Below are 14,822 nucleotides of genomic sequence, written 5' to 3'. Positions count from 1 at the left end.
TCCGCCCGGGCTCCTACGGGAGCCGGGCTCCGTCCTCAACAACGACTGCTGGTAATCCCCGTCCGGACTCCTAAGGGAGCCGGACTTCGCCTTTAACTCTAATTGCAGGGAGACTTCGCCCGTACTCTTATGGGAGCCGGACTTCATCCTCGACGCCAACCATTGCAGCCGCAAGCAGACTCCGCCCGGAATCCTACGGGAGTCGGGCTCCATCCTCAACAACGACTGCTGGTAATCCCCGTCCGGACTCCTATGGGAGCCGGACTTCGCCTTTAACTCTAACTGCAGGGAGACTTCGCCCGTACTCTTATGGGAGCCGGGCTTCATCCTCGATGCCAACATGCAGCCGCCAGCAGACTACGCCCGGACTCCTGCGGGAGACGGGCTTCGTCCTCGGCTCCAACGACTGCAGACAGATTTAGTCCGGGCTCCTACGGGGGCCGGACTTCAACCACTGCCGAACTTCATCCGATGTGTCTGCACCCTCTGGCAGGCCACCATAACGGCCATGACCCTGCTCCACTTCCTGTGGTGGATTCCATGCAGCTCCATCATTCCCTGGCAGGCCGCAGTAACCATCGCCGCTCTGCTCCACGTCTTATGGCGGATTCCGCACAGCTCCACTACCCCTTGGCAGGCCACAATAACGGCCACGAACCTGCTCCACCTCCTGCGACGGATACCAGGCGATTCTCCTACCCGCTGGCAAGTCACGACAATGGACGCTGCTCCACTCCCCGCAACTGATTCCACATGGCGAGCTACGGAGATAGCCACGATTCAGCTCCACTACCCCTCGCAATAAATTCTCCCTGACTACGGGCGGCCCACGACCAGACGGTTACAGACGTCGCCATCAATCCGTTACCTCCTCCGTCTATAAAAGGGGGACCCAGATACGTTATTCTCTAAGCTCATTTCTTATCTCAAAACTCTGCTAAATTCTCCGTTCGAGCACTCCATTCTTGTTGAGGCAGAGAACTGACTTGAGCGTCGGAGGGTCTTGCCGGAGCAACCCCACCTCCGGTTTAGACTTCCTTTGCAGGTCCCGGCGGCGACCGCGGCTTCCTCGACTCCAGCTTCTCCGGCGCAAGCAGATTTTTGCACCAACAGGATTGGTGCTAGAAAAAGGGGCCTGAACCTTCGCAGCACCCTAGTTCTTAAAGGAGTGTTCAACGGAGCCGTCCCCGACCGTCTCTCCGTCACCCACTCCTAACCTCCCTTCGCGAGATCGACACTCGATGCCTCCGTGCAAGGCGTCCACCCGGCGGTCTACGGCCTCCGCAGCCAGATCTCAGGCTCCGGCCTCCCCTCCAGTTTCTCAGCCTCCTCCTCCTCCCCCTCCGGCGGCGGCGGTCGGCGCGGAGCAATTTGACTTGATGGCACAGTAGGTCAAAGGCCTCGTCGAAGCCATACAAGCAATGCAGCAGCAGCAACCGCAGGCGTCGGCGCATCCGAAAAGGGCATCTCCGGAATGCCAGAACCCGACGGTGGGGCGGGCCACCTGGGCCAGCCGCCCTGTCCTTCTCGAGAAAACAAATCCGAGGGTAGAGAGCCCTCAATCGGATCACAACTCCACCCCTGGAAGATCCCTACCCCCGTTCTGCCAAAGGACCCTCGAGACTCAGAGTCGAGAGGATTTCCTGGACCGGAGGCTTCAGGAGATGAACCGGCGGATCGAAGAACTCCACCACGTGCCTCCCGCTCATGGTGAGGATATTTGCACTGACCCTCCCTTCTCTCAAATGATTATGCAGGAACCGATCCCGCCAAACTTCAAGCTCCCCCAGTTCGAAAGCTACGACGGGACTTCGGACCCGGTTGATCATCTGGAGGCCTTCCGAACGATGATGCTACTTCACGGCGCTCCTGACGCCATTTTGTGCCAGGCTTTCCCATCTACTTTGAAGGGAGCAGTGAGGAACTGGTACTCGGCTTTGAAGCCGGGTACCATCTTTTCCTTCGATCAAATGAGCCACCAATTCGTGGCCCATTTTGTCAGCAGCCGACGTCCCCGGAAGGGTTCGGAGTCCCTCATCAACATCAAGCAGAGGGAAGGGGAGTCCATACGGGCCTACATCAACCGCTTCAACATCGCGGCGTTGGAGGTCCGGAACTTGGACCAGTCAGTTGCCATGGCCGCCCTGAAAGGTGGCCTTCAAAAGAATGATCTTTTGTACTCTCTGGAGAAGAAGTACCCCAGGGATTTTGTCGATTTACTGGCTCGGGCTGAAGGATACGCCCGAGCGGAAGAAGCCTTCAAAATGAAGGACGAGGAGACAGCAAGGGAGCGTCAAGCAGGAGATTCGAGTAAGCCCACAGTAGAGAAAAGGCCAAAGGAAGCCCGACCACGTTCTCGATCCCCTCCTGGACATAAGCGCGCCCTCACTCCACCCCGGGCACGCAGGCAGAGAAGCTCGGACCGCAGGGTTCGATGGGATTCCCCACTAGGGAAATTCCGCAGCTACGCCCCTCTCAACGCCTCAAAGGCCCAGGTACTGATGGAGGTCAGGGAGCAGCTCCCTAGGCCGGAGAGGATGTGCACACATCCCGGGAAGCGCAACCCTAACAAGTTCTGCCTCTACCACCGTGACCACGGCCACGACATCGAAGAATGCATCCAGCTCCAGGACGAGATCGAGGAGCTCACTCGGCGAGGTCGACTCGACAGATTCATCCACCACAGGCCTGAGGGTAGAGGAGACCGGTCAAGAGCCCTCCCACCGCCTGAACCGCAGAAAAGGGAGGAGCAGCCTGGGGATCGGCCTCCCATCGGGACCATCGACTCCATCACCGGAGGGCCTCAAGGAGGAGCGGGAAAATCGTAAATGTATCACTTATGATTTTGCCTTGAATCTACTTTTCTTTCTACCTAACGTGCCCCTCCCACCTAGCGTGGATGTATTATGACTGGATATGATCCCTCCAAAAACATAGCCATGTTAGGAACAGGAGGAGAACCTCGTCCTGACATGAGCAAAGTCGAAGGCCCGGTTCTTTTAGACCGGATGGGGGGAGAGGCCTTACAACGCCCTAATGTGCCCCCACAGCCTTGTTAGGGACAGGAGGAAAACCTCGCCCTAACTTGAGCAAAGTCAAAGGCCCAGTTCTTTTAGACCGGATGGGGGGAGAGGCCTTACAACGCCCTAATGTGCCCCCACAGCCGTGTCAGGAACAGGAGGAGAACCTCATCCTGACATGAGCAAAGTCGAAGGCCCGATTCTTTTAGACTGGATGGGGGGAGAGGCCTTACAACGCCCTAATGTGCCCCCACAGCCTTGTTAGGGACAGGAGGAAAACCTCGTCCTAACTTGAGCAAAGTCAAAGGCTCAATTCTTTTAGACCGGATGGGGGGAGAGGCCTTACAACGCCCTAATGTGCCCCCACAGCCGTGTCAGGAACAGGAGGAGAACCTCGTCCTGACATGAGCAAAGTCGAAGGCCCGATTCTTTTAGATCGGATGAGGGAGAGGCCTCACAGCGCCTTAAAGCACCCCCGCAAGCCAGGCTGGTAACGTGAGGAGAACCTCACGCCAGCTCGAGCAAAATGAAAAGCCCGGACTCCTACGGGAGCCGGGTTCCAATGCCAAGGAAGACCTCGCCCAGACTCCTACGGGAGTCGGGTTCCAACGCCAAGGAAGACTTCACCCGGACTCCTACGGGAGCCGGGTTCCAACGCCAAGGAAGACTTCACCCAGACTCCTGTAGGAGTCCGGGTTCCAACGCTAAGGAAGACTTCACCCGGACTCCTACGGGAGCCGGATTCCGCCTACAAGGAAGACTTCGCCCGGACTCCTACGGGAGCCGGGGCTCCATCCGCGACTTCTGCAGCTAGGGTCAATGGCGACGAAACTCGGCCGCCTAACAAGATCGGACGAAAGGAAAAGCCCCCCCCCGACGACGTCTACATCAGACAAGCCAAACGTCAAGAAAGGTTCGGCAGACAACAATATTAGCGCGGCGCATGGACGAGGTAACGCAAAATACTCTTTTCATTTCATTTTCGATATATACACACTACGAGGCCAGGACGGCCAAGGAAAGAAGGACAAAACGATAAAAAGGAAATAACTACATGATAAGACAGAAAGGCAAAAGAGCTTTAAGGAGGTCCTGCTCCCTCCGACCTAGGGTTATCTACTCCGTCCCTCAACCAGGATTGCCTCAGGTTCTCTATTGCTTCTTCTAGTTCTTCCCTCTTTCGCAGCGCATCCTGGAGCGCCCGACGAAGCTGCTGGCTCTCAGCCTCCGCTTCTCGATGCCACTTCTGCAAAACTTCGGACTCCACCTCCGCGTCTGCGACGGCCTTCCGTTCAAGTGCCAGTTGGATCTTCACTTGTTGCAGCTCGGCTGTCTTCTCCCCGAGGGAAACAGAAATCCCTTCGACAGTGCCTCTCAGGGCTTGGAGCTCTTCGGAATCTTGGGCGGAAGTAAGCTGCGCCCTATTAGCCAGCTGCCTCTGGAGACAAATGACCTCATCAGCCACCATCCGGAATCTCCCTTTGTACTCTTTCGCTTTCCGGCGCCAGCTGGCCCGCTGCACGTCGTGGCTCATCTCGGCGTCTTGAAGCTGCTTCTGAAGGTCGGAGACCCTCTGCGACCACTTCTGTTCATCATCAACCCGGGCCAAGAGGCGGGATGAGTTTCCCTCCAGCTAGCCGATCTTCCTCTTCGCAGCTGATAGTTTGACCTTAAGGGCGCTGATCCTGGCTTCTTGAGCCCAAATTCGATCGCTGGTGCTTTTCTTGCATTCCTTGAGCTCCTTTGCGAAGCTCGTTTTCCTCCGGCTGTAGTCCATAATTTCCTTCACGTGGAGACTCCGAAAGTGGGCAGCCTCAGTGGCGGCTTCAGAATGGTCTTCTCTCGATTTGCGGAGCTCGCCTTCCGACTTCTTCAACTTCTTCGTCAGGTGAAGGACCTCCTTTTTCAACCGCTAGATTGTTGATTTCAGCGGGACCCCCAGGGGCAAGGGGAGTGCTTCAGCAGGGCACTGCCATCGGAAGGTGCAAGCGTCAAAGATCGACTCATTACAAGAAGAAGAGCAGAAGGAAGGAGGAGGGGGAAGGAGAAGCCATCCACAACAAGAAATTTGACTTTATTGATTGAATAACTTTGAAGACAAACAGAAAGGAAGTATGGCGACAAAATAAGAGCACAAGATCAGAGGTCTCAGACCTCAGGGGCAGGAGGTGGAGAACTCGGCGCGGGGGGTGCGACCGCGGTGGTGACGAACGAGGGGCCGGCCTCATCTTCAGACTCCTCAAGAAAGCCGAGGTCGAGTTCGGGGAACTTGCTTGGCCACCTTCTCTTGGCAGAGCTCGAACCCCTTGGTGAACGCCTCCTGGCCGAACTGGACGTTCAGTTCCCTCATCTCCGCGGAGGCCTTGAATTCCTCCACCGCAAGGGCCCTGGCCTCCGAGACCAGGACCGGAGTTTGCTCGACCAAATGGGCGACCTCGACCTCCGCCTTCCTCGCCGACTTCTCCAACATCCGTCTCTCCTCTTCCCGGGCTTGCCTTTCTCTTTCCAGGGCCTCCTGGAGGGCGACTACTTCGGTCGTCTTCGCTTGGAGGCGGGCAACCTCGGCTTGGCAGCGTTCCTCCACCTGAAGGAGGTCTCTCCTCATGCGGCTCATCGCCTCGACATAGGCAAAGAGCTGGTGCCCGATCTGCAAGGACGGATAGGGAATTATGACAAAGGTCGAGTGACCGTATAAATAAATATCCGCTTACCTCGAGGAAGGACCCCAAAGAGTCCCAAGCCCACTGCTCAGGATCGGTGCAGTCGATCCTCTGCACGACGTCGGACAGGATGCAGCCGTCGAGCAGCCGCCTGATCAAGTCCCTGTCGTTGAAGGGATTCTCCGATCCCTCCTCGGAGCAGACGGACTCGTCTGCAGCAGCTCGGTGGCTACTCGCCCTACGAGCTACCATTTTTCTCCTCCTCCCCGCAGCGGGCGCCTCCGTGGGGCGAACCCCCAGAGCGGGGGCCTCAGTGGTCGGGCTCCTCGAGGAGGCTCGGGGAGCCCCTGGCTCGGCATCCGAAGGAATGTCGATGGCCGGGGCCGCCTGGACGGGCGTAGCCAAGCTCGTCTCCTCCGCCCTGGCCCTCTTCGCCGATCTGGAGGCCGTCGCGTCCTTCCTCTTCTGAGCCCTCATGCCCCTGGCAAGCATCCGCGTTATTTCGGCGTCCATTGCTAAAAAAAAAAAAAAAAGAGAGAAAAAAAAAGGAGAGAGAAGAATGATGAGAAAAGAAAAAGGGAAAAAGAAGCAACACCGATCAATCAAGAGTCAAAAAAAAAAAAAAAAAAGAGAAAGAAAAAGAGGAGAGTGGGAAGGAAAAAGAGGCAAAGAGAAGAAGAAGAGGAAGGTGAGAAAAAAAAAAGATAAGATGAATACTTGCTGGATCCTGAGGGCTCAGGCCGATGTTGAAAAGAAGCTGCTCCCTCAGAAGATTAGGAAGGGAAGGAGCGGGATAAGTTAGGAGCTTCTGGGCGGCCTGGAGGTCGTCCTCCCCCAGGCTGGGAGCCCGCGGACAGAATCCCTCAGAGACCCCAAGGGGGCAGGCCCAGTTCCAGGGTCGGGAAGTGGATGAAGAGGAATTTCCCCTTCCAATTGTGAATCGAAGAAGGGGGCCCTTCAGCAACCCCTTCTTACCAAACTGAGGGGAGAAGTACCACCAGTCCTTCGCCGAAGGATGGCGTTTGAAGGTATAAAAATGCCTAAACAAGGAGAGGGACGGCTGAACCTCGGCTATGTGGCAGAGGGAGAGAAACCCTATCAAAAACCTAAAGAATTCGGGCCACGGAAGCGAGAGAAATGTCCAAGAAGTGGAAGAAGGCAGCGACAAAGACAGGAAGCGGAAGCCGGAGTCCGGCACGGAACGCTTCCTGATACAAACAGAAGCGACCGGGAGGAGGAGTGCTGGCCCGGTCAGAGGGGCCAGGTAGCTCCAGGTCGTACTCCGGAGGAACCCCATACCGAACCCTTATCAGAAGGAGTTCATCCGAAGTCGACGAACATGGAATAACGCCCGGTGCAAAACCGGGCGAGGCCAGCCCCGGACGCGGGTTCGTCCGAGAGACAGCGACCTGGGGGTTTGAAGCAGAAGAACTCTCGGAACTGCCGGGAGCAGAAGAGCCAGAGGACATTTTGAGTAGTTTCGAAGGAGGATCTAAAGGACCCTAAAAAGACGGACCGAAAGGGGAACGAGAGGCCGAAGGCTAACTCGGAGGGACGCACAAAAGTAATGATGAGAGGAGAAGCCCCTAGGCGGTGAGAGGAAGGTTGGCACTAACCTATATTACTCTGAGGGACCTGGGGGACGAGAAACGGGAGGCGCCTACGGCTCGAGAAGACGATCACTAAAGCAGGGCTCTCGAAGAGAAGACAGACACCAGCGAAAACTCAGGAATGGAGTAGGACGCCTAAAGGAGGGAGGACGGGTTTAAATAGACCCTGGGATCCGCGCCATAATGATCGCGAATCCCCCAGGCCAGTCCGCATCCGACACGTGTCCCACTCCCCCTGGCAGACGGCTAAAAGCGGCTGACGGTTGGCAGGATCATAATTACGCCATACCTAGGCCAGAGTGCTTGCGGGATTTTCGAAGCGTCCCCTCGTACCGCTCCAATTCGAAAAGACTCCGACACGCGCACATTTAATGCCAAAATATCCGGAGGCGGCAGTGCGCAGGATTCGAAGGGACGGTTTCGGCTGTGCCCGTCTCTCTCTCTGTACTTCCTTCGTTTGAAAGTCAAACTCGGAAGTAGGGGGACTGGTGTTGGGTATAAAATACCCACAGCTGAAATCCTCAGCGGAATCGACTACGAACAGGACAGCTCCGTCCGGACTCCTACGGGAGCCGGGCTCCACCGCCGACATCGACTACAAGACAGCTCCGCCCGGACTCCTACGGGAGCCGGGCTCCACCGCCGACATCGACTACAGGACAGCTCCGTCCGGACTCCTACGGGAGCCGGGCTCCGCCGCCGACATCGACTACAAGACAGCTCCACCCGGACTCCTACGGGAGCCGGGCTCCGCCGCCGACATCGACTACAGGACAGCTCCGTCCGGACTCCTACGGGAGCCGGGCTCCGCCGCCGACATCGACTACAAGACAGCTCCGCCCGGACTCCTACGGGAGCCGGGCTCCGCCGCCGACATCGACTACAGGACAGCTCCGTCCGGACTCCTACGGGAGCCGGGCTCCGCCGCCGACATCGACTACAAGACAGCTCCGCCCGGACTCCTACGGGAGCCGGGCTCCGCCGCCGACATCGACTACAAGACAGCTCCGCCCGGACTCCTACGGGAGTCGGGCTCCGTCCTCAGCATCGACCGCTGGTAAGTCTCGTCCGGACTCCTACGGGAGCCAGACTTCGCCTTTGACTTTAATTGCAGGAAGACTCCGCCCGAACTCCTACGGGAGTCGGGCTTTGTCCTCAGCTCCAACAGCTGCCAGTAGCCTCCGTCCGGACTCCTACAGGAGCCGGACTCTGCCAACAACGTCAACTGCAAGCGGACTCCTACGGGAGCCGGACCTCTCCTTCGACTCTAATCACAGGAGGACTTCGTCCGGGCTCCTACGAGAGCCGGACTCCGTCCTCAACTTCGACGGCTACAGACAGACTATGTCCGGACTCCGTCCGGACCCCCACGGGAGCCGGGCTCCACCCACGACCCCAATCGCAAGGAGGACTCCGCCCGGATCCATACGAGGGCCGAACTCCAACCGCTGCCGAGCTTCAGCCGGCAGATCTGCACTCCCAGGCCACAATCACGGCCACGATCCTGCTCCACTTCCTGCGGCGAACTCCGCGCAGCTCCATCACTCCCTGACAGGCCGCAGTAACGATCGCAACACTGCTCCACTCTCTGCGGCGGATCCCGCGCCCACGCGGCTCCATTACTGCCTGACAGGCCACGATAAACGGCCGCGATCCTGCTCCACCTCCTGCAGCAGATATCGCACGATTCTCCCATCCGCTGGCAAGACGCCGTAGCATCTGCATCCCACTTCCCACGACAGATTCCACGTGGCACGCCCCAGTGATGGCCACGGCTCCGCTCCACTACTCTTCGCAGTAGATTCCTCCTGACTAAGGGCGGCCCACTACCTGACGGTTACAAACGTCGCCATCAATCCGTTATCTCCTCCGCCTATAAAAGGAAGACCCAGATACGTTATTCTCTAAGCTCATTTCTTATCTCAAAACTCTGCTAAATTCTCCGTTCGAGCACTCCATTCTTGTTGAGGCAGAGAACTGACTTGAGCGTCGGAGGGTCTTGCCGGAGCAACCCCACCTCCGGTTTAGACTTTCTTTGCAGGTCCCGGCGGCGACCGCGGCTTCCCCGACTCCAGCTTCTCCGGCGCGAGCAGATTTTCGCACCAACAGGTTGCATAGCTACATCAATGACATATGAGGGCAATTTGAGGGAAACAAAAGAAAAGCTGCAAGAAAATATCCATTATCCATGATATAGGTCTTTATGGATGATAATAGAAGAAACTTGATGGAAAAAACAAAGAATCATATTTGATGATCTGAGTGCCATATTAAATTTAATTGTCCAAAAGAACTTTCTGTTTGGCATTCATAGAACAAGCTGTGCATGCTGCTTAGAGCCTGGTCCTGTTGTTAATGAACAGTTTGTGGTAGTTAGCTTTTCTGTCCTCTTCACTTTGTGTGTTTGAATTAAATAACATTACTGTTTGCATGGATTTAGGGTTTGAACATAAGTTCCCAGCCCCCACCTAGTTGTTACCAGAAATTGCAATACGATACCATATTGTCTGCCTTCTTAGAATATTGAATGATACAAATAGAAATCAAAAGGCGGACAGTTAAATAAATGAAAACTAGATTATTAAGACAAAAGGGGGAAATCTTGCAGGGAGCATCACTAGTCCGATAACCATAAATCATGATGATAGAAAATCAGAAGAAGTTTTCATGTTCTATGCATGAAATGCAATATAAATAGCCAATGCAACGAGCACAAGATGCTTACTTGAACGAAGTCGTGTAATAGGAATTTCTCGTAATTCACGTCTGATACACAGCCATTCTCCAAGCAAAGACATCAATGCCAATCCGGTAATATTAACAACCCACCATGTGATGGAGGACGGCCATCCTCCATAAATGATGCATATAAAGAGATGAATGATATAGAGGGTAGCCGAAAAATCTAAACATTTTTTGGCTCTCTCGATCAGATAAAGTAAGTAACCTGCCCTGCTCAAGTGAAGGAAAAATGAATTTAAAAGCATAACAATATGTAGCCAACGTCCACCAAGAACAAGTTCTTCAACAGGATCATACTTATAAGAGAAGACAAAATTAATAAATAATACCATTAAAAACAAGTGAGCTAACTCCTAGCATGAAAATCCAAATAATACTATGTCCATGCTCAGGTCTCCCAAACCTCCACAAACGACATCGAAGATAAGATGAGTCTGTTAAAACATGGTTTTTACTCTTCAGGCAGATCCTCTCCACTAATTGCGGTTTTCTTTTTTTTTTTTTAAAAAAAAGAGCTATTTTTATATGGAATAAATAAATATAATGAAGTCAAAGCAGCAGTTCTCTTTGAGATCTTAGTCTGTAATTTACAAGAAAATGCATAAGAAGGGACTCAGAATGGTCAATTACTCTCAATAGTCAAAATGATAAGTCTAGCACTTATTAATGTAACAAGAAGTAATCAAAAATTGAACAGTCAAAATAACAAACAAACTCAGCAAAGTCAACCATGACAATAAATTTCAAATACGACATTTGGCACCTATTCATTTGTACAGATAAGTACTTTCAAACTTTTGGAGGAATTTCTGGCTAAGGGACTTGTGTTTAAGCATATTGCAAAAGGTATAGGCACCCACGCCCACATGCATGCATGACGCCAAGATACATAATGTATGCATGGATGCAGCTTATTGCCAAGAAACTTTGAATAATTAAGTAGGCTCTCACTGGATGAGAACTCAAGAGGTTAGAGAATTAGGTTTCTTATTGAACAGGATATGTCCAACACAAATATGTGAAGAAAGCACCATTTAGAGCTTATCAAGTGCTGATGATTCTTATTCATTGATGGTGTTGATAACTCTTTTGCTGCTGTAACAATGAACCATAGGATTTTAATATTCTATCAAGCAATGGAAATGACCATAAGTCCAGTAATTATTATCTGACACCCCTACCCCAAAAGTGCAAAAATCTAATTTCAAGAAAAAAATTGACATTTTACTAAAGTTTGTTTTCTGTGTAGCACCTTTTTCTAAAAAAGAACATTTCCAAATTACTTTGTGGAATTTTGAAAATAAGTATGGCATGCATGCTAATGTTTTAATAAGAACATCAGACTTGATTTGGAAGATGAAGATATTGAAGGCCTTCAATCACACTCCATGCTTAAAAATCCAAATAGTCTATGCAAACATTTGGCATCTGAAGGATCATTAGTTTGAACATCCTTAGTAAACATATCTGTAGCTATCACATAATTCACTTGAACAAGCACAAAAAGTCTAGAAAATCAAGAGCTGTATTTGCATAGCTTGACATATCTATGTCATATATTAAGTTTCGCTCCCTAAACCTCTATGATGATGATGTTTACAGCTTTACATTGTTCACTATGTTATAAAGGCTTCACAAGTTTATGGTGGTATTGCCTGAGTTTTCTGGGGAAAAAATGAACCAATAAATCGACAAAATCAGGATACTGATAGGCATGATAAAACAATATTCATGACAAGTGGGGCTTACAAACATATATCCTTTAACAGCACATGAGCATGCACGTAAAACTATGAACATATGGGAGCTTCCACAGATCATTTCACATGACAATTTAAGAATACTGAAATAAGAGGTTATAAAGGCTACTGGCACATGATTCAACCATATGCTGTTAGAGGAAGGCATTAAGTGAATAAAATTTTGGTCCCAAGCTCATGAACTAACTGGACTTTCTCATCAAGCTGCTCCAATTTAGTCTATGCAAGTGCAGCATCTACGTAGGCAAATAACATTTAGTTGCACTGTCTGTGTATCTCAAGTGGGACTGTGATGGGTGAAACCTGGACATGGCAAGAGAGTGCTTGTGGCTATGGTTCAATGGTGGACCGAACCCAACTAAACATTCAAAATAATGGCTTCTAGATACATGAAAGAAGCCTATAGAGATGAGGAAATGAATGGTGATCCTCAAATTCTAATTGCTCGTACGCTTTAGGTATCACCACAAAGATGTAGATGCTTCAATTTTGAAACCCATTGACTTCACCACAACCATTGTTTTCACTATTGATTCCCAGAGCAGCCATGACCCAAGAACGCAGGGTGCAACAATGATCTGTTTTTTCTTCTGTGATGGGCTCAATTTTGAAAAACACACTTCCAGATGGGTCCAATAATAGCTTTAACCACAAAACCTGCTTGATTTGTTGAATGCAAAACAGTATAATGCATCTCCCTAATGTGATACTTTGAAAAGCATATCAGGAACTACTTCACTCGCCTCCACTGAATCGTTATACAAAATTGTATCATTCTCATGCAATTTTTGAAAGATCTATCCAGTCTCCTAGCTCCAATTGTGACAATCTAAAGAGTACAAAAAGTGCAAATAAAAAAGGTTGAATTTATCAAATCTTTGGTAATTAAATTATATGTGTACCACCAATGCATAACTGAGGGGTTACTTAGTTGTATGTCAGGTTTCTTAAAATGGATAGTTATAAATCCTGATTTTCTGTAAAACAAATTTATAAAAAAAAAATGGTGAAAGGACCAATTCTTTACAGAACTCTTTTGTCAAGTTTTATGATCTATCATAATTGTTTCATAAAAAGAACCACAAGCAAATTAATCTAACAGCCATACAGCTCCTAAATGTCCAAAATATTATTAAACATAGAACAAAAAGCTAATCCATTCACTTACAGCTAACTTCCTAACGACTTGGTTTTATTATCCATTGCTTAAGATTGAAATGGTAAGGAAGGAGGTCTAGTCCAAACACAGCTGTATGGATGTACTCATCTATTACATAATGATGGTTACCTGCTCCAGTGACTTAATCTAGAACATGACAGAGACCACATAGCTGACTCCAAATTGACTCATTAGTCTTCGTTTTTATCTTCAAGTGATTGACAGTGTTGAATTCGAGGTTTTGAAAGGGTCACTGGCCACAACGTAACCATCTTAGTGGAAATTCCTGAAGAGCTCAAGAACAACCCTCAAAAGCGCATGGCTGGTATGCATACTGCACCAACATTGAAACAAATGGGCACAAAACTTATGATAATCTATTTGTGCACATGTAATTAGGCATGCATTACACATATGATACTAAATATACCATTATTAAAATTACAAATTTTTCACAATCTTGCCAGACACGGTAGGGAAAAAAAAACAAAGTAGGAAAACGTCCTAGTAATATGGGGGAAAAATTTGTCATAAACCACTATCTAAACTAACAAATACAAAAGTCGGACATAGGAAATTTCAATGATAAAATATCGGCAAAAAAAGATAGTGTCACGCAGCAAAGAATTACACCAACAAAAAGAGGACAAATGAACAAGTAAGCCCAATGGTTACCCGGTAAGAGAGCTGAGAAGAAATGAAACAATCGCGCACCACCCAGTGACCGTGGAAGCAGTAAGAGTTGAGAAATCGAAGAAATACATGAGGCTCAACCTGGACACGCGAGTGCCAACGAGAATGGCCATGAACAGTCCGAGAGTCAGGTAGTACAAACACTGAAGGCAGACGATCTGAGACACGATCAGCCATGGATCCCATACCAACGCCCCGTAGAACATGACTTCTTCGTACGGTAAAAAGAACCCACAAAACCCTAGATTCTGCGGTCACGCCCCCTCTAATCGGAAGCAATTAAGATTTCTCCATCTGAAACAATCCAATTTATCAAACTAGATCTCCAATTTTCCATCTTTCTTCCAATCAATCATTGAATCAAAACGGCCAAAAATTTCCAATTTCTTCTGCCCAAATATCTAACTCCAAGCAACGGAATTCCCAGATCTCCACAATATCTCAAATTTTCTTCGAGAATCCCGATCCGAATTCGTGAAAAAAGAAAGCAAGCTCTACCGAGAAAATTATCAAAGAATTATCCCGAAAGCAAGAAGAATTTCTAAGAAGAATTTAATGGAAACCCTAATAAAACCTTCCAACCTCGAAAATACTCCCTGAAGCGGAATTAGATCTGGCACACGAGCGGCGGATCTAATCGATCTCGGCGCAAAAAGATCGGCGTTTGCTCTTCCGTCGACGCGAGATGAGATTGAGATTGAGATTTCGGATCGGCGCAGGGAGAGCAAACGGAAGGCGACGATGGAGAGATCTCGACTCGAACGCTCGGTTGTTGGAGAGGTTCAATCAATAGCTTGTCTCCGCTTTCTCGCGAAGCCTTCCGCCCCCCACCATCGCTTCCTGCGACGGCAGAAAACAGTTGCTCTTTTGTTTGCAGACGCCTGCGAACCTGCGAAAGCCTGACTACCGCACGATAGCGCCGTGGATAAGATCAAACGGCAACACGTGACCCTCATTTGCGTACGCTGCACGCCCGTCGGAAGGCAGCGAGGGTAACTACAACTGTCGGCTCTCCAGGATAATTTTACAGAGTCGCGGAAACTGGATCGATACAACATATTCGGTGTCCATATTTATCTCCTCCGACGAACACAAATAAGAATATAAATATTATTTAAATATACAAATTATATTTATATTTATTTTAAATAAATATAAATATTATTCAGATATTAAAA

At 50.1% G+C, this 14,822-nt stretch overlaps 1 protein-coding gene across 1 annotated transcript; it reads right to left on the bottom strand.

Moving 5' to 3' along the window:
• Window positions 1-8,324: 8,324 nt before the first annotated feature.
• On the bottom strand, window positions 8,325-14,616 carry LOC140858170 (uncharacterized). The gene is made up of 2 exons (XM_073258013.1): window positions 13,627-14,616; window positions 8,325-10,242 (listed from the first exon to the last, which is right to left on the bottom strand). The coding sequence occupies exons 1-2, from the start codon at window positions 13,848-13,850 to the stop codon at window positions 9,963-9,965; spliced, it is 504 nt and encodes a 167-aa protein (XP_073114114.1). The 5' UTR covers window positions 13,851-14,616; the 3' UTR covers window positions 8,325-9,962.
• Window positions 14,617-14,822: the final 206 nt, after the last annotated feature.

The sequence above is a fragment of the Elaeis guineensis genome, chromosome 5 (assembly GCF_000442705.2).
Source record: "Elaeis guineensis isolate ETL-2024a chromosome 5, EG11, whole genome shotgun sequence".
NCBI lineage: Eukaryota > Viridiplantae > Streptophyta > Magnoliopsida > Arecales > Arecaceae > Elaeis > Elaeis guineensis.
Note: the sequence above shows the minus strand (reverse complement) of the source record. Positions and strands in the feature narration are given on the sequence as shown.